At 33.9% G+C, this 20,505-nt stretch overlaps 2 protein-coding genes across 2 annotated transcripts; both read right to left on the bottom strand.

Moving 5' to 3' along the window:
• Positions 1-6,738: 6,738 nt before the first annotated feature.
• Positions 6,739-9,130, bottom strand: LOC124826107 (auxin-induced protein AUX28-like). The gene is made up of 4 exons (XM_088095703.1): positions 8,666-9,130; positions 7,327-7,671; positions 7,181-7,242; positions 6,739-7,100 (listed from the first exon to the last, which is right to left on the bottom strand). Exons 1-4 carry the CDS (start codon positions 8,917-8,919, stop codon positions 7,063-7,065), a joined length of 699 nt encoding a protein of 232 aa, XP_087951829.1. The 5' UTR covers positions 8,920-9,130; the 3' UTR covers positions 6,739-7,062.
• A 5,825-nt stretch (positions 9,131-14,955) lies between these two features.
• On the bottom strand, positions 14,956-19,632 carry LOC124826106 (uncharacterized). Its single transcript, XM_088097430.1, has 7 exons — positions 18,907-19,632; positions 18,620-18,766; positions 17,096-17,221; positions 16,841-16,906; positions 16,480-16,545; positions 15,958-16,035; positions 14,956-15,649 (listed from the first exon to the last, which is right to left on the bottom strand). Exons 1-7 carry the CDS (start codon positions 19,249-19,251, stop codon positions 15,419-15,421), a joined length of 1,059 nt encoding a protein of 352 aa, XP_087953556.1. The 5' UTR covers positions 19,252-19,632; the 3' UTR covers positions 14,956-15,418.
• Positions 19,633-20,505: the final 873 nt, after the last annotated feature.

Raw genomic sequence — 20,505 nt, 5'->3', positions numbered from 1 at the left:
GTAGTTGTCTCTTTTCATTCTTTGTCCCATTCACAGGTCTATTGAAGGTTTATTGCCAAATATTCATCTTTGGAAACTGGAATAACTAATAAAGTTTGAGCACCTATCAGATTGTAAGAGCCACTTTGTAGTTTATGGAGCAAGAATAGAAGATGGGTTATAGCTAAAATTATTCTGCACCAAATGTTCAAAGAAGAATCTCGGTGTAGAATTGGTTACTGGAGCTTAAGCCACTAGCTGGTATTATTGTTGTTATCGTCCAACTCACTTGCTAAGACTGTCCTTGCAATTAGGTAGAACTATAGCCTCTGTGCTGCTGCAATATTTTTCAGTTCTGGCTGTGAAGGGGCTGTTAGAATTCCACCTAGCATCCCAGTTAAACTGAAGGGCCATCAGGTTTTTTAATTTCTAGGCAGTGTCTGCTTTGGATAAACATTCTTTCCTGCTTGGAATTTTCACTGTGCTTGATAGTATCTGATGATGTGACTTGTGTTTAGTGTGGTGTTGGTATGATTTGTAGTCTTTTATTAGATTTTTAGTTTTCAGTTATCGGCTTCCATTGTTATTGTTTTTTTCCAATCAGTGTTCCTACTTTTGTTATTCTAGTACCTTGCGTTTTCTAATGACTAGTTTTTTTTCTTCTTGTAAAGTTAAAGAAGCCTTGGTTGTGGGAGCGGATTCCCTTACGTTGTGTCGCGAACGTCAGGGTAATCATTGCATTGTTCTCAGCCATTAAATTATTTGTCTGTAGGATTTTGACATCTATCTTGGTCTAGTGTTTTTATTTTAATTTTAATCTGTGAAAACATATATCAATAAAAGTCAAACTTCAAAATCGTTTAATGGTTGATGACTAGATAGTGAACTTAGAACTCCTGTTGGCTTTCGGCGTTGACAATTAGATGGCAACAATGGATGATGGTGCTCTGACGGAGGATTCCGGTGCAGTGTACAATAGTGTGATACGTGGTGTGAACTAAGCAGGCAGCGTAAAGAGGTGGATATCAGACACCTGGAGGTTACCTTGGGCCTCAAAGAGGAGGTTCTGCTGTCGGTGGTTTTGGTGCGCAATGCAGTTGTAGTGGATAAAAACTTCGAGGACTCTGACAGTCGCCACACCAAGACATTATGATAAAAAGCTATCGACACCGAACTCAATTGTTGGTAATGGTTGAAAGCTAAAGGCATGAATCTGAGTTTGGTATAGGAGTGCATTCGAAGGTAGAGTTGGAAACCGATAATTAGTTTTTTGACGATTGGTGCCACTGAAAGAATCAAACGGCCGATCTGACGATTGGTTCCACAACATCAGGGAATTCGGTGCTCTCTAATTGTGTCCATAGAAATACTTTTGGTGTATTGGGTGACTTGCAAGAATATTTCACAGTACCCTGCTAACATTGTTACCAAAACCCATGGTGATTTAAGGATAATTTGCCACACATAGGATGTCTGCAAATCCTAGCCTTATAATTTGAGTGAATGGCAAAAATTAAATTTATCGGAAATAATCTTGATTCTTTGTAGAAGATTGTTAGGAAATCCACATCTTAATATGATAAATATTTGATGCGGTAATTATGTCCTGTGGTATTTTATGTTGAGCACTTTTAGGTGTAAATGAAATAGTGATTTGTGAAGCCCTGATTAATTAACGCACCAAATCCCACACTCTGATCACCATTAATTGCACCGTGCCACGTCAAAACCCACTCACTTCCACTCTGCATGTATCTGCCATGTGTCGCGGCTGGAACGTTTGGAAAACGTTAGTGGAAGACAAGTGGCGTGTGGAGAATGGCGTTCGTTCTGCGTGGGAGGGAAAAGAATTTTTCTGAAAAACTCTTCCCATTCTCTGCATGCATTCACCTTCTTCCTCACGAAACTCTGGCCTTTCTTTTTCTCCAGCTTCTCTCTAGAACTCCTTCATCTTCTCTCTAAGATAACTCACCGTCATCTACTCCGATTCCATTTCAGATACCGTAGAAACATTCCCTGCACCGTGAGCATCGTTCTGAACCGAACAGAACTGAGATCTGAACTGGTAAGTTCTCGTCTCTGCACATTCGTCCATTTAGTTCATGCGAACCAAAATTCTGGTTGCATGCATAGGTTAGAGGTCTGAAACTGTTTATGATTTTGGTGTATTAGATTAAGTGGAAGTTGTGGAGTGATTCTTTGGGTAGAAAGCTGTGAGGGAACGAGCGAAACCCTTGCATTTTGGGAGTTCACTGCTAGACCAGGTAAGGGAAGCTTTAGTAATTTAATTGATACTTGCATGGTGTGTGTGAAAGCATGAAACTGTACTGGATATATGAACTGTATGATATTTAAATATGCATGAACGAGTGCTATGTAATGGATGGATATGAATGATATTGTTTGAACTGTATGTTGAGGATGAAACGTATGATTTGAAAAAAAAAATGAATAATTTCTGTATGGTAAGAGATGATAATATGAATTCTGTAATGTATGAGATTTATGGTGGAGATAAATTATAAGTTATGAATCGTATGAAAACTGTGAAGTTATTGTAGATGAAAATCTGGAAAATCTCAAAGTCTTTGCTTGGTAATGCACGCTCGTCATCGAACGGTCTTATACCGTTCGGTTTCCCTTGAAAATAACTTAGAATAAGAATTCTTTCATTTGGAAAGGATCCTGATTAAGAACGAGCGTCCCTTGTGTGAAGGGTTAGGTTTGAGCGTTCGACTCAGCCTAGCGTGTCCAACGGTTGAAATAATTGAAGTATATTAGTAACGCTCGGTTTTATATTCCAGCGTTCGTTATAGGTAGCACTTAGTCTTATACTGAGCGTTTGTCCAAATGAGCGCTCGGTCTTATATCGAGCGTCCGTTCTATTTAGTGCTCGGTCATTTACCTAGCGTTCGTCCTAAGCAGTGTTCGGTTTTATAACTGAACGCTCGTCCTTATCATTGATTCCTGAGCGAACGTAAATAGCGTTCGTCCAAATTATTAATTGACGTTCGGTCATTGACTGGCAGTGTTGTCTTCTGAATTAAATTATACTCTGTTGTTTATCTAAATAATTTTGTAATGTATTTATCCTTTTGATTCAACCTAGAGTCTTTATACTTAAAATTTTTCTAAGTATTATTCATATCTTTTAGAATCAATTCATTTAACTTATTTAAATACTCATAACGTCCGTTAGAGGACAAGGGTTCGTTTCTTTTGTTCAGAAACGTGTAGTCAATGTACTGTAATACGTTCGTCCTTATTTATTAAAGGATGAACGCTCGTTAATTTATGAAAGTGGAACACAGAATGAAAATGTGAATAAGAGAACTGGTTAATGTGTGCGGATGGTATTTTGAGTGAATTATTGGAAGTGGATTTTGAACGAGCGTTCCAAGGAGGAACGTCTCCATGATTTGAATATGAGAAATTATGTAGTATGACCATGGTAAAGCTGCTGATGGCTGTTCATCCTGATATTCCGTGAGTGCTCGTCCTCATGTAGAGGGGAGTAGGTCATGCGTGGGAATGGCAGGAGGCCCTAGTCCTATTGAGTACTTTGGACTGATAGGGTTAACCTCGGGTGGCAGCTGATGGACGTTTCCAGTTACTACATCACCCGGGTGCAAGAACGCCTGTAGATACATGGATTCATACAGTCCGGACGGTCGTTATTTATGAGAATTTGGATGAGTTATTCTATGCTTTGATATGTTGTTATGTGTATGGTTTTGTTGATTTTATAAGTTAGATTTTATATTGGGTGTATGAATTAAATTACCTAAGCTTACCCTTGCAATTCCTTGTGTTGTCTACTGTTGTTGTACGTTCGTCTTGTCAATGCAATGATCATCCGTGTGGATGTGAGCAGACGGAGAGGCGCCACTTGAAGAAATGCTGGAAGAAGAAAATTTGGAAGACACCAATCTTGTTGAAGTAGAGGTTAAAGCCGAGCCCTAGAGCGCTCGTTCAGTAGTAGCTGTTAGTGTTTTTGGATTGTATTTTGGGGACGTTCGATTATTTAATTTTGTAAAACCGTTCGTCCAGAGCTTGATATTTTGTAGATAGATTCCGAACCCTGTATATCTCGTACGTTCGGCTTCTAATAGCTGTTATGTTTAAGACTGCACTGTTAATTCTGTAAATGTGATTAGTTTTAATTAATGGTAATTGCTATTTATTGGGATGTTACATGTTTCATTAGTTTGGTCGTCTCAACGAGAAAAGAGCTATTTTTTAGGTTGGTGCTAATAGTTCCAGGGCGGACAATATTAAAAATACCATTGTTAGAAGTTCTAACAAAGATGCATTGGGCAAGTAATGCGTAATTTTCCTTTGTTGTGCAATTTTGATGGAAAACTATTGAAAAATATTTTCTTGAATGCGATGCCGAACAACCATCCTATGCTGCCAGTTATATAGCTCTGTCGACAAATAGATGATCTAGAAGTTTGATTTAAAAGTGTTGCTGAGTCAGTTAAAAGTGTACATATTAAGAAAAGTGCACTCGAGGATAAATCTTGAATAAATATTGAATAACATATTTATCTCAGGTGTGTCATTGGTCCAGTACTTTGTTCCTGAATAAATCTTTTGAATAATATACTATTGAATAAAATTATTCAATAATAATAAATAACTTTATAACTTTAGAATGGTTATATAGAAAACAGTTATATGTTTGAACAAAGCATAATGCTCGCGAACGGTGAAGCTGGTTGGTTTGTGGTGAAATTATTTGCTGCACCGATCCAGGCCAATAGATAGGGTTGATAGACGTAGTGATACCGAAACCTGGCTCCTTGCGATTTTCGTGGAATGCCACTCGACTCCATGGTAGGTGTCAAAATGTTTCCGACAGGATTTAATTCCTTAATCCAAAACATTCAAAGTTATCCGTTTCATGATCCAGTTGCGTTATTTTCTCTCTTCTCCTTGTCCTAGCCGCGGGAGATGGTGCCTGCAGAAGACACTGCTCAAGTCAGATATGTTTTATAAAGAGGTCTATATTTTGTTAGGATAAAAAATAATATCTGGACCTTAACCCTATATTTATAAAGCTTATGACAATCAAACTCATTAATTCATACTTGATATGACAGTAAATCCAATAATACTTGCTAATATACCTGCTAATTGTCCATTACTACCATATTCTTGTATAATATGACATGTCAATTATTCATAAATAGCGTATATTCGCATTTAATATGCCTATTAAACGTATTAATTGACCATTAATTTTACTTTTTATGATTAGTTTGTCTGACAGTATAGTGTGTGTATATATATATATATATATATATATGATCTAATTTCTATCGCTGCAGATGGTTCCAAACGAAAGCCAACTCAATTATTTGTCTCGGTTATTCATTGATTCGTTCCTAGATAATCTGAATTGTATTTTTCTAGGCATATGTATGGATGATAACATGCTGTCTTATTCTTTAGTTTATCACGATTAGGATAAGATCCTGGTTAAACTAGATTTTCGAGTGGCTGGATTCTTGTGATTTTAGTAGTAGGGATGTGTACATCAATAAAAGGATTTGAAGTACATTGTTTTTCTGCAGTATTATCAGTAACAATGTCTGCTTGTGCTTAATTTCACTCTATCTTTAGAATAGCTTGTTAGAGTTGCAGTAACACTCGTTGACCAAACTTCGTTAGAAAAAGAAAATTCCTTTTACTTTATTTAATACTTGATCAATTAGCCATTTTTACAATGAATTCTCACAAAGCAATTAATACAAATTTGTTTGGTCTCTACTACCATGATACAAAGTTATTAATATAATGAAGAAGGCTGAAATGGTTATTAAGCTTTCTCAACCGCGTTCCAGAAGCCCGTGCATTTTTTAAGTTCCATTTATATGTCCAAATCTAGTTGGGTCTTACTAATATTTTTTCTTAAGATCAGGTATTAGGAAGAGCCAACGGCTACCCAACAGGCTAAAAGCACGTAATTGTAAACATAGGCTGTTGCCTCTGATACCCCATCAAAAGCTTCAGGAATTGTTTACTGTGTTCAGGAAAATAAATTCCGGTAATTATAGGGTGCAGGAAGCAATTTGGTAAGGTGTAAACGTATCATATGTGAAAACTTTCTTAGTCATTGAGTTTTATTCTTCCTGCACCTCGTAATTTCTAGCTGCACCCTCACACATTTTTAAAATGAACATTTCATCTTTTGTAACTTCTAACTTACCTGTTTTGAAAATCTTCCAAAACAAGCGTTTTGGAATTATATAGAACATGATTTCTAAAATAATATTTTTAAACAATTTTTATTTCTAATATATGTTTTTGTTAGAATGTGTTTTTGAAACACATAAACAATATATAAAATAAAATTCTAAATAACAAGAGAAATTCATAAATAAAAGTTGAACAGCCAATTACATAAATAAATTTAAAACATAAATAATATGTAAACATATATTTAAAAATAAAAAATAATTTTGAATCAGATAATCAGGTCTTCTGTTAACAGCCTCTTAATGAATTAAAAATGAAAATAAAAAAGAAAAGAAGGAAACATGTGAAATAAATGAGTGGATTCCACAATAAAAAGGCAGAACAGGAATCACGTGGCAGGGGTCCACCTTATCTTTTTGTTCATAGATCGTAGGCTGTCCAACATCCTCAGCCAACCAGATCCTTATAATTTGACTTGAATGCTGTGCATAACGTGAAGGTAAACACATAACTGAGAATAGGTGGGAGCGAGGGAGGGGACAAAACCAAACCCAGTTAACATAAACTGCAAACATTCACATCATCATTAGGCAAGCTGCCAACAAACATTAAAGTCACATTTTTTTTAACAAAATTGGGATCATATAAACATCTATGTTATTTCTTCTCCCTATCAAATTTCCAACTATTTTCTCATGCATATAATACACATATAAGAAATTTTAAAAACCTGACAAAGACACATAATAATAAAACTCTTATTATTCCTATATCAGATTCAATCTTGCCGGAGTGAATTGGGTTCCCCGTGTCCTGTGCGTTGTGACCGAGGCCAATGAACAAGCAAGCCGATTGTTGTTGCTGATTCCTGAAACGACTTCAGCTTCTGCTCTTGCACTTGTCCACGGCTCTTGGCGCTGTGAAGTTGGAATAAAAATGCATGTAAGATAATATCTTTCATGTTGTTATGAGGATAAGGATTACGATGATGACTAACCGAGGCCAATTGCTTCAGAAGCCTTCATTATGCGGAGGCGCTTGCATGTTTGAACGAACATTCTGTGAAATTGGTGAGTGAGTCAGTGAAAATGGAGAAATTATTAATGTAAGAAAAAGAAAAGTAAGTGAAGGAATGAGACTGACTCCCAGGGAACATCACCGACGAGCATCCAGTCTCCGTCCTTGTCTTCATATGTGGGTACATAATCAGAGCCATTCAAAAGGTCTATCAATTTGGTCCCCTGGGACCCACACTTCTGAATTGTAAAGGAACTGAACATCTTGGCCAGCGCTTCTGACAGCTCTTGGTAGCTCTTGTACAACCTTATGTCCACCTTCCGTAGATACGGTGCACCATCCATGCTCACCTTCACAAACGCTGCTCCTCCACCACTCTTCTCACCCTCTTCATTGCCACTGCTCCTTTGATGAACATTCACTATGTTCTTCCTGAATGATCTCACTGGTGGCCAACCCACCACCTGTGCCCTGCCAATCGTTTTTCAACCATTTCTTTAATATTCTCAATACTACTTTTTTTATTCAACGCAAATAAAGTAAGATTCCCTCTGTCTTGTCCTTTTCCTCTGTCTACCCGACAACCAACCGTGTCATCCGCTAAACTTCATCTTTGCTTCCCTCTTCAGCACAACACTTTTTCCTCCTTTTTTCACATCCTACCTTTTCACTTTTCATAATTACTTAACTACCCCTAAGGATACCTTTTAACATTACCAATCAGTTTTCGTTTTAATGCAGTGCAATACAAGGCAAGTTTCAACACTCTTCTTCTCCCAACTTGATTCATTTCATTATTAACGAAATTCAGATTCTTTTATAATCAAGTTTTGAATATTGATTTACTTACAATCAAATTCAAACACCGTGTTTAAAATATTCCATTAAAATAACAAGTTGGGTGAGTAAAGTTAGCCAGTGATCAGAACTAAGAAATATACTAGTTAATTACTCGGCCAGCAGCTACGACCTTCAACCGGATTCATTCTTCTAAGTAACTTGTACCTGCATCTTTCTATATTATCTTTTCAATTCATACTTTAATCGATCATTTGTTTTTTTCTTCCTCTCCAAATCTAAACTCTGTAAACAAGGCATAGATAACTTCCCTATTCTGCTAAGTTAATTCTCTGTATAACAGTTTCACAGATTGAACGAAATCTATTGATCTGATTTCCTTTTACAAACAACTGAAAGATGCTTTTTTTAATATGCTATATTACCCTTTCCATGTCTCAGACAAGATCCATATTGCATACCTAACGGGCTATACATCAAAGAACAGATAAAAAAAAACAAACAGGGGAAATAAAAAGCCACAGCAAAGCAGAAAATAGATTGATCGATTCTTCTCCCAAACTACAACTCCATACCAATAAAATAAAACAAACCAAGTTTGGTGTGGAAACAAAATAAATAACGAAAGTCGACGTATATTTTAAAGAGAAAGAAAAAAAAAACTCACTTTGCAGGTGGCTTTGCTGGGTCGTTAGCCCGAGGAGGAGGTTCAACTGCTGTAGTTTTCTCTTTGGGGTTCTCTGTAGCCGGTGACACCGAGGCAGAGTCGTTATTGGAAGAAAGATTGAGCTTTAAATCAACAGAAGCAGTTTCAGAGAAGCCTCTCTTGCCACCACTGCCCTTCAGAGTTAACTCGCCATGATCAGTTGCAGAGGCACCAGGGAGGCCGAGTCGCAACTCGGTTTCTTCGAAGTTAATCATGTTGCAGTAGTTGTTGTAGTTGTTGTAGTTGTTGTCCTCTTGTTGTGCGTCCTGAAGCAGAAGATAAGAGAAAAAGAAGAGAAAGAGAGAAACAGAGGGCGTGCGTGTGAAGGGTATCCCTTTCTCAGGTGATGTTGGGAAAGTGAAGTCTCTGCTGAAAGCGAAACAGAAAGAGAGGGTTTGGGAAGTGGAAGAAAGAAGAGGTGTCGGATGCAGGGTAGTTTTGGTGATATATCGGGTGAGGGAAGGGGAGGGTTCAGATGGTGACACGTGTGGGGTTAAGCGCTGTTGGATGATCCGTGGGTTGTCGGGTCAGTGACGTCAGGAGTGATGTGTGACCGAATGATTGTGGTGTGGTTAGTGGACATCCCACTTTCCCTTTTTGCCCTTCCTTTACCTTATTTCAAGTATAAAAAAAATTCTTTTAATTTAATTTTAAATCTAAATAAACTAATATGAATTTAATTGGTAGAGGGAATCTTTTTTTCATTATTGTAGTGCTCCTTTTTTATGAGCATGCCATTTTGTTTCGAGGTTTTAGAATTATTCTAACAAAAATCACAATCAGCATAAAAATCGATGGGGTTTAGAATTAGGGATCGTGTGTGTATCTCATTATCGTGACCAGCTTTCATCTCGCGGCGAGGGGTCCAACAACATTAAATTTTTCGTTGTCTTCGGTTTCATATACATGGGTTAAACAGTTCGTACGAAAAAACAAACAAGGTTAAACAGTTTTGTATGTTTGTCTGTTTTTGAAATTAGGCAGTGTGAAAGTTTACTAGCCGTCGAATTTTGTTGACAGAGAAAGAGGGTGTGGTGAAAGAAAGAAAAAGGATAAAAGTGAGGTAACAAAAAATCACTTCTGCCAGAAGAGTGCTTTGAAATGGGTAACTTGTGAGATTGGTTTGTCGAAAAGTGTAAAGACATAAGTGGTGTGATAAAGTTTGTAGAAATGATTAAAGATTGGGAAAGGCAGAAGCGAAGCGACATTTTGATGAGATTAGGATAAGAGCTTCTTTTATTCAGACATTGAACTAACCATGTCCGCCGACTCACCAACCACTAGCAGAAAAGCAACAAAGCACACCAAATTTTTAAAAATTTATTTCAGAGTAAATGCAATCATTTTCCTCCACATAACCTAAGTTTCATTAAATTCATAGTGGAGTAAGAATTCATTCAATAATATTATTCGGAGTTCTTATGGTCATTTTAATCAAACAGAGGGAATCTTCGTAGTTGTCGTTCAAGGAATTGGGATGATGGCGTGATCGATACACATAATAATAGATTTTTTTTCTCGAAGAAAATAATAAAAATAAATCTGATAATTTTTAATTTACATAAAAAATTATAAGTATGTAAAGGTTTTTTTAGTAGAGGCCCATTCAATGAACCTTTTATGAGGTGTTTGACCCTAAACACGGATAGTAATGATATTCTTAAACTGAAATAAATAAAAAAACTAAAAATAATATATTAAAAGTAAGTCACTTTAATTTTTAATGTAAATGTTGCCATCCACATTCAGTTCAATAAATAAAGAACTGACAAAGAGGGCCCATTGGACCCCTTGGGCCCATTCTATGCTAGCAACCAATCCCGGCAATTCACTATTTACACCCTCGTGTGGTACGAAATTGACCACATCCATTCTACTAACTTGTAAGACATTGGTCCTACGTTAGTGACTCTTTTGGCCCCTAATCCCTCCTTCAATGCCTGTATGTCCTAGTACTATCATCACTGTTACTATTTCATAGGTACCATTATTGAACCACACGTATCACATTAATATTTTGAGAGTGCTAACCAACATTTTTCTTTTCAATTTTATAAGAATGTTAAATATTTTTTAGTAAGATTTGAATTTTTTTTTAAAAGATTTTTACTTTACAAAAACATGAATTTCAATTGCTTCATTAAAGCGTGCTAACGACCTTTTTCTCTAATTATAACATTAATAAAAAAATTGCTAACTTGTCAAGTGTTTTGACCTTTGATAATAAGACAAGAGAGATGGAAGATAAACCTTAAATACTACTTTAATATCGAAGAGCTATCAAACACGATTCCTTAACCTTTATTAACTATTTCTTCATTTAATAATTTTATAAACAACGTAATTATAACCAATCATCTAATTTTTAAATTACAGATTTTAGATAATAATGGCATTTCCAGACTTTAAAGCTCGAAATGGTTGAGGAATCGTAGAAGCAAAAAACTAAGTTACCTAATGCCTTGCTTTGTTTGGTGTTCATTTTATTGGAAAACAGAAAATAAATAAAGTTTTTATATTAAACAAAAATGGTTTTGTGTGTCAAGGAGACAAAACGTGAAGTTGGTTGACTTATTCGTGTTATATTTGTCTTAAATTGTAAATATAAAATTTCAGAAACACTTAAAAAATTCAATTTACCTTGAAAATTCTTTTATTTTTTTTAACATTGTTCATGACTTTACGACAAATCATCTTGTGGAATGAGATCAACAATTCAATCGTTGTATGAATTTTTGAGTTTTTTGTACTCCTTTTGAAACGTCCAAGATGAATTATAATTTTTAATTCAAAAAGTGGTTGGGGATAGGTAAACAATCACTTGTATAATAAGTTTTCTCAAAAGTGGAAAAATTATAGTAAATTAATTCAAACATTTAGCAGTGTTTTAGAATACTTTTTATTTTAATCTTTAAAAAATCAAGTTATTATTTTTTATGGGGTGGAGGAAGAAATTTGATGGGTCTAAGAAGTAACAGCCTCAAAAGTTTATTGCCAAAATTTACCCGAAAAAACTAGATTTCGATCCATTATTGAATTCTGCTTGCTGTGCACTAAATAGGCCGTTGGGCCTAAAACAGAAAACTGTAGGGTGTTGCTCCCTCCACCACCACCCTATACTTCTTCCACCTCTCCACATTATTTTAAATACAATTATATCCTTAAGTTAAAAAGATTTTTACTTTTATCCTATTTTAAATAATTTGAAACTCTAATTTTACTTTTCCAGCGCCCACCCACGAAACTCTCTTTCCCTTTCCCCATTTTGGTTTCACCTCCCCACCTCCCGCACTTCCATTCCTTTTTCTTCCTAGTTTTTTTTTTTGTTTGGAAGCTTCCATTGTCGTCGTGGTGTGAAGGAGCGTCGCCGCCGTGGTGTGGAGGAACATTGAGGAGCGTCCAGAGCATCAACCAACGTGAGGAAGTATACATCAATGGAGGTGACATCCTTCAACGGATGTCCCCTAATAAAACAAACTCTAAAATAAAAAACGTAACCTTTAAACGAAGGTGACATCTTCAACAGATGTCAACATCCGTTTAAGGTAAAACGGATATGTTGACATCCGTTGAAGGATGTCACCTTCGTTTACGTTTTTTATTTTAGGGTTTTATTTCAAGGTTTATTCGAATACGAGGAAGCACGACACACACTGCACCACTCCACACATTGCACCACGAGAGGGAGACTACTTGATAATTTTTTCCACCACCACCAACCTTTGCAACTTGTAGTATCTCACAACGACGAAAGAAAGAGAGGAAGAAATATAATGTTAAAATGAAAGAAAAGTATTTTACTCATGTACGATACTAGAATAGGTTATTAGTGAAATAGGATGTGAATGTGTAAAATTAAAAAATAATAACTCTAAAAATAAATTTTTACTGAAGGACAAAATAGTAAAGGGGAGGTGAAGGGAGAAAGGTGTGGTGGTGGAGGGAGCAACACCCAAAATTGTAACAACAAACACAGCGCGCATTTGCTCACAATAGAATTTCATATGTAAGTTTCATCTTACACCTCCAATATCTTCACCTGCACCTCCAAAAATTACAATTTTAACCTTCTAACATCTTATCATGCACTTTTAACTTTTTCAAAAATTTCATTTTGATTGTTTATACATCTTTAACACTGCATCTCTCTAACAAATTTCTAAAACTATGTTTTTTATTTATAATTTAATAACTATTTAATTTAATTTCAAAATCTAAATTAATTTAATACTTTTTCATATTTTAATAATTATTAAAATATAATTTGTATTACTATAATAATTATATTAAAAAGATTAAAATTAAAATAATTAAAATAAAAGTAATAAAAAAAACAAAAAACAATAATATAAAATCTAATTTAATATATATAAAAATATTAAATTATATTAAAATATTAAATTAAATTAAATTTAAAAAGAAATAAAATATCGGATAACATACTCATCGGATTTCCAATCACGAAAAGAAAATTTTTATAAATTTCTTTTTTATTTATAATTTAGTAATTATTTAAATTAATGTAAAAATTTAATATTATTTAATATATTTTATATTTAAATAATTATTAAAATATAATTTATATTATTATAATAATAATGTTAAAAAAATTAAAATTAAAGTAATAATAATGAAGAAATCTAAAAATTTTGAAATCTTATTTCATTAGTTTAATATTTTAATATAATTTAATATATTTATATATATTAAATCAGATTTTATATTATTATTTTTATTATTTTTGTTTCTTTATTTTTATTATTATTACTCCTATTTTAATTATTTTAATTTTAACTTTTTTAATATAACTTTAATAATACAAATTATATTTTAATAATTATTAAAATATGAAAATAGATTAAATAATATTAGATTTTTAAATTAAATTACATATTTATTAAATTATTAATTAGAAATAAAATTTTAAATTCTTTTATTCAAAAAGAGTGTAGAATTAAAGAGGTGCAGGATTACTTTAGTAAAAAAGAGAAAAAGTTAAAAAAAATATTTACTAAGGTTAGGAAATGATTTTTTTTGAAAAAGTTAGAAGTACAGGATGGGATGATATGTTAAAAAATTAGAAGTGTAACTTTTAAAAGTGTAGGATAAGATGTTGAAGATGTAGGATAAAAGACCTTCGAATTGTTGAATTGTGATGTAATTAAACAAGTATTTGTGAACATTATTTTGATAATTGATTATATGTTATAATAGAATATAATAATTTTTTTTTTGGGTAAGATAACCGTAAATTATTATTTTTCAGATTCATAAAAGTTGCATTATGAATAGTTTCCCACTTTTTCGATTATTTAACAAAATGTCTATCTCAAATTTTTCAGATTTATTTTTACCCATTCGTTATATTCCAGTAGAGAATTGAAAGTGATTAGTTCATATTTAGAAATGAGATAGATTTACAAAATTATGTAAAACAGTGATAGTTTTCCATTTCGAAACGAAGAATTTGCATTAGCTTTTGGAGGTGATGTCAAATCACACACATATTCTTTCGGATTTTAAAATAAATATTTTTCTCCGTTATCATTATGGTAAAAGACATATTCACATCTTCTTTACGTTTTAAATATGCATCCACTTTTCTTATATATATTTAATAAATAAGATTAATTTTTTATTTCATCTAAAACCGGTTTATTCGCTAAATTTTTCAATGATTCTCTATTAAAAAAATTAGTTATTTAATAAAAATATATGTAGAGTGATTACTTTATTAAAAACATAAGAGAACATACTATCATTTATTAACAATATGAGAAAAGTAAATAATTATTTAAAATTTTGTAAATGTCATTTTATTAAGAAAAATATAAGTCTGGTCTAAAATTAAAATTGAGATGAGTATCATTTGATATAATATCTGGAAAAATACATCGATAAAATTTATCTTCTCGAAACAATTTTTTTTTTCTACGTTCCTTTTGAGACAAATTTTTTGTTACGTGAATTGATATTTGATACGATTCTAGGATGTCGAGGGTGAAATGAAACACAGTAAATTCTATTGTAGCATTTTGTTGATGAATATTATATAAGTAAGAAGACAAGGTATTGTTGAGTAAATTAGCAAAGTTGTCATTTTCCACTTTCTGAAGAAGCAGTCGGTTGAGTAATGTGGCACCTAATTTTATGGTGGAATTCACTTGTTTTAGAAGCAAACAAAACTCAATATGTCTTTATTATTTTAAAACAGCTTTAGCTTTTCCAATTATCAGATGCTTCCAAACAGCTTTACAAGGTAAATAACCATATTTTAATTCAAGTTGTATTAAAGTTTTCTCCACATAAATCATGCCTACCCATCCTTTCCTTTTAAATGGCCCCACTTCCCACTCACTAAAATTCAAAATACTAAGAAAAGAGCTTCCACTAAAAATATTTGGTCATCCACCACCAACCCCACCACAGATATTAGGAAGAAAAACATCAATAAGGCCATTGAAAATGTTCATCTTCACTGTGACAAGGACATGCTGTGCACTTCTGGTTTTACACAAGAGGAAAAGCAATTACTCCTTCTTTGACAGAACTTGAGAAGAGTGAACAGCTGCATCGACTACATATCCTTCTCCATCCAATCACAGAATTATATAAGAAAGTATAATACCCTTGTCATAAAGGAGGAAGAAATGGGACCAAATGTGGCTAAACAAAGTTATGTAAAGTCTGTCACCACACTTTTCTTCCGTTCTATCAGTGACTGTTTGATTCAGGCTTGATCACTGTTGATGATTCTGATTGAGGCATACGAAAAATGGCCGAGGCTAGAGATATGGGCATGATGCAAAGTGCCTTGGACTGAAGAAATTGCATAGCTGCACCCACATCTTCTTCCATAAGTTTAGCAACTTGTTGTTCTGTACCGTCATTGGACCACTTGTCCCAGGCTTGCTCATTGGATCCACCTTCTATGTCCTCCCCTTGCTGATAGGATCAATAAAACTATTGTAAGAACCAAAATAGAAAAATGTGTATAAAGTTATGGGAATAACACCATAAAAATACAAAGTAGACTTAAAAACAATTGACATAAATTTAAATGTGTAGTGCGCAGTGATATGATTGCTATGATGTTATCTCATATCCCGGTTTAGATACGTTCCGTGGTACAAAAATTTGCAAGTGGTGCTTGAAGAAAATAAAGTAAAAGTAGATTGAAATGGTAAAAAAGGTATGAAACTAAAAAAGAAGAAGAAAAGTAGCATTTCAAACAGCTTTCGAGTATTTATCACCTCCACTGCAGAAAGGGGAACATCAGCCACAAGTTGAGCAACTGCACCAGCTCCCCCCAGTCTACTCATGCTCAGGACCTGTTTCAAAATATCAATAAAATTAAATTATATGAAAAGGACAGAAGGTTTATTAATCTGCTTTCTTTAGATGATTGGTAAAAAGAAATTATGTTATGCAGATTAAAAAAATCTGGTAGACATCTCTTGTTTTGCAATGGGAAGATCACACGGAGAAATGCGTCTACCATGCACACACACACTCCATATAGATGAGTATGAATATTTCACAGTATTTAGTATTTAGCATAACATGTACACTACTGGTACGGATAGTCAACAATTTGAAACAAGTTTCTCAAAAATAAAATCAAGTAAAGCTTTATCATGTGCCTGAGACTGATTTCAAAAGAAATCAACGGAAGTTCAACTTAACTTTTCTAAAGGAAGAAATTTTGAATATAGATTAAGAATGGAAACGAAGAAAGTTTTATTGGAATACACATTATTTAAGAGCTTCCATACCTTAACCTGGAGCCTTAGAAACTTGACATAATCCACAATTTCATCAAGCATCGCCGCTCTGTCCGTCTGCAACCAAAAAAGGATGCATCTTATCAAGTACAAAACCGTATATTTTACTTTCTCAACCCATTATTTTGAAGGCTTTAGAAGCATCCATCCTTGTGTACGCTATTAGAAAGTTTTAACATAATTGTTATTTATAAAATGGAAGTTTCTTAGGAAACACAAAGAAATGATGACTTCTAAATGAAGAGAAAAAATATAAATAGTATGTTAATCCGAAAATATAAGCATACAAATCACAATCCAAGAGTGTGAATAACGGTGAAATTGCATAGCAAATTTGTTAGTAAATCCAAACCTTATTGATGCTGGGAACTAACTCCTGCAATGCCTTCATTCTTTCGGCAATTCTTTCGCGACGCAACTACATCCAACACAAATGAACAAAAAAGATGAATTGTTATAGACGGATAAGACAAAGGAATCTAGTGAGCATATATTAATATCACTAATAAAACAATCTTGTTTGCAGTGAATGGGCTCCTTTTGGTTGTTATTATGTGAATATTGAAGCATGTAAGTTCTAAGAATAAGTGTGTTCTTAATTAATTACCCGTTCAGCGATACTGTGTGGATCTGTGGCTTGCCCTCTTCTTGCTCTCACACGAGGACGAATGCCAGGTGCTTGTTGGGTACCACTCATAGACGCTGGACCTCCACCTCCCTGCCCTTGAAACGCCTGCAATTAGCATGATCATTACCTAAATAACATCACAGGGTAACTCAATAAACCTAATCGAATATTACCTTGATTATCACCGTTACCATGTACAGGAATATTGATAGTTATTGAGTAATTATTTCAGAAAGTTGCAACTTGTGGCATAGTATATTCATCCAATCCACAATCTTAAACTAAAACCGAAGATGTCTGTTTTATGCATGCAGGCACACCTACATGATACTTTACGTGAACATATAAATACAAGTACACCTCCAATATTTGAATATTTGATGCATGGAAAAATCCACAAGAATAGGAGGACCCTTCAACATTCTAAACTACAAAAATATTTTTATTATTTTTCTCTCTCCTTTTGCAATTTATCAATTAAAATTTTGAATTTAGGTTTTAAAGTCAAGAAGACGCAGGATCCAACGGCATTAATTAGTGTGCCCATTTGTTAGTTAGCCTTTGCAAAATGTCAAAATCTCATGCCCTAACAAAATAGAAATACATGTCAATACGGGTCCCACCCAGTACAAGGGCGTTGAAATTAAAACAAAGTCACCCTTTCGTGACAGTTGGCTATATTGATCATTTGTATCAGTACCTATACATGTGTATAATTTTTCTTCAATAAGCGGTGCGATTTAGAAAAACGAATTTAGTCCAATTTCTTTCATTTAATAGCTCATAGTTTATTAACAAAAATTTGACCGCCTATTGTACTGTAGAAGAAAAACGCGTGGTGACAAAGTATACAATCTACTTCTACTAATGAAAACAAGCACAGAAAACGCGTTGTCGGAAAAGTACTGCGGGTTGCTGAAACCAAACCCTCAAAACAGAAGATGGAACAAAGAAAAAAATGCTCCTAAAATCGCATAACACATCCAACAAACTTCGTACCCAAAAAATATATAAAAACGACGTGATAAAAAATTGAGCATAAAACAAAATCTGGGAATTTTTTAAACACGAATGCAATAAAAGCAATGATTCTTGGAATGCGAATACTGTCATAGAGAGTGAAATTAGGAAAACGCATCCGCGGGGAAAGGGAAAAATTATAAAGTATGGTTTCTAAACCCATGAAATTTGGGTTTAGTAAAAAGAAAAGAAAGGGAAGGCATATATAATAAACAATCATTCCATAAAATATTAGGATTAGTTAAATTAAGTATTTTATTGATGATAAAGAAATGAATGAATGGTGAAGGATGAAGCACTAACTAAACTTCCAGAGGCATCTCTTCTTTATGCATTGTAAAGTGACCCAACTTTAAGGTTAATGTATTATAATATAATTTGTCTTTATATAGGTTAGAGGTAAATTATTGGGGACGAAAGAAGTGCCCAATTGGCGAATACATTTAATTATCATAATTAATAATAAAATAAGATGTAGTTTACCTGTTGGTTATGGTGGTGGAGGTGGAGCTGTGGCTGAGGCGGCGGTGGAGGCGATGACAGCGTGGGGCGGACAGAGGGAACAAGAGTAGGACTATGCAACTGTCCAAACGCTGAAAACAAACCTCTCACATGCATCGAATCGCGATCCTGCACACGCACAAAAATTAACTAAAATTGTAACCAAAAAAATAAAATAAAACCATTCTATAATATGCATGCGCACTGGACCATGATCAGGAAATTCGGGTATGAGAAGATGTAGGATGGTAAAGGTGATGTGTGCTTACGGTGATTGGTGGGGTAGAAGAGGGTGATGAGTTGTTATTATGGAGCGTGAGGTGTTGATGATGGTGGTGGTGATTATTGTGAACGGTGGGATCAACATTAACAACGTCGTCAACTAGGTTTCTGGAATCATGGTGGCTTAGAAAGGCAGATTGCTCCAAATTCAGGCCCAGAGGCATCATTCCACCACCTCTGAGAGCAGCGGCAGTTGGAGTTGTGGACCCCAATTGCAGCATTCCAACGTCAGTGGCTACGGTTCTGCCATATCCAACTGGAGCTTCGGGCACTGCTAAGATCTGTTCGAAGAAATCATCTCCCAACCCCTCCGAGCTACTGTTACCTGCCATCTCCAACAACCACCTAGTGTCTGAAATTATTAAGCCACTCCTTTCTTATTCAGGCATTTGCTGTTCCAAAAACAGCAAGAGCGGAAAACGAGGAAGGTTGTTGCCTTGTCTTGTTGCGGTCTGTGAAAATGGTGGATGGTCCGAAGCCCGATTACCCGGGAATGGAATATGGGTTACGGTTTCCGAGAATGTTTTGCGTTTGTGTCTTCTCCCGTGGAATTTGAGGAGTGAGGGAAAAAACAAGAGAAAAAGAGAGAGGATTGGATTTGGCAGTGGTTTGCTTTGGATGGGTCTTTAAATTTCAGAGTTGAAGCTTTTCAGCTTTTGCTTCTTCTGAGTGCTTCTGACCACGCACGGAGTAGAGAAGACAAACCTAGTGCGCTCTGCCTTTATTTACACTAACCCATATATATATATATATATTTACATTAACAAATCAATCTTCATCAATTATCATTCTAAACATTTCTTATATTATTATTAATTCATACTAATAATCTACATTTTATATTGTTATTAATTAAAAATGTTACTCCATACTATTTTTTTTTGTTATAAGATATATAGTATGAAATAACTTTATATAGTCGGTCCATGATTTATAGTCAGGTGTCATTTTAATGTATTTACATATAAAACTAGAAAAAAAATTATATATAAAGATGATAAAAAAATATGGTTCTAATATATTTTTATTACATTTTCTTTCAATAGCTTTTATAAAGTTTGTTTCATTCCATCATTCATTAAGACTTTATATTTCTCACTTTTATCTATTTCTTTATTCAATTATTTTGTAGGGTTTGATCATTTAAATAAAGTTTTTATCTTTTATTCTCTTAAAGAAAAGAAGAAGAAGATATGTGCTTGAAAAAACATGCTAATAGAGAGACGCGTCCACTCACAACAAAAATGTAAGAAAGAATGACCACCATTGTGGACAGATCCAACAGCCTGATCAGTGAGAGCAATTTATTTAAAAGTAATAATAAATGTTACTATCATATAATATATATAAATTTGTATATTTTCATGATATTATCATTTAATAAAGAAATTAATGTGTAATGCAAAATATGGAAGTATAACATATCTATTTATAATTTGAAAGTTGTACCGTATCTATTTATAGAAAGAAAAGTGTCGACACTTTTTAAATATTTATTATATTATAACTTAATGATATATGTAAATTAATTAAATTAATATATAAGGGAAAAAATTAAAGTAATAAAAAATAACTTAATATTAATA

This window comes from Vigna umbellata, chromosome 8 (assembly GCF_029865625.1).
Source record: "Vigna umbellata cultivar VRB3 chromosome 8, Vumbellata_1.0, whole genome shotgun sequence".
NCBI classification, from domain to species: Eukaryota; Viridiplantae; Streptophyta; class Magnoliopsida; order Fabales; family Fabaceae; genus Vigna; species Vigna umbellata.
Note: the sequence above shows the minus strand (reverse complement) of the source record. Positions and strands in the feature narration are given on the sequence as shown.

Excerpts from the sequence above, each read along its gene's own strand:
- LOC124826106 (XM_088097430.1), bottom strand. The coding sequence starts at position 19,251 with ATGGCAGGTAACAGTAGCTCGGAGGGGTTGGGAGATGATTTCTTCGAA. Across the intron at positions 16,036-16,479 it reads TTCTAAGGCTCCAGGTTAAG|GTCCTGAGCATGAGTAGACT; the intron begins GTATGGAAGCTC and ends ATTTTGAAACAG. Across the intron at positions 15,650-15,957 it reads TTCCCCTTTCTGCAGTGGAG|CAAGGGGAGGACATAGAAGG; the intron begins GTGATAAATACT and ends TGATCCTATCAG.
- LOC124826107 (XM_088095703.1), bottom strand. The coding sequence starts at position 8,919 with ATGATTAACTTCGAAGAAACCGAGTTGCGACTCGGCCTCCCTGGTGCC. Across the intron at positions 7,243-7,326 it reads GTCGGTGATGTTCCCTGGGA|AATGTTCGTTCAAACATGCA; the intron begins GTCAGTCTCATT and ends CCAATTTCACAG. Across the intron at positions 7,101-7,180 it reads TTCTGAAGCAATTGGCCTCG|CGCCAAGAGCCGTGGACAAG; the intron begins GTTAGTCATCAT and ends CCAACTTCACAG.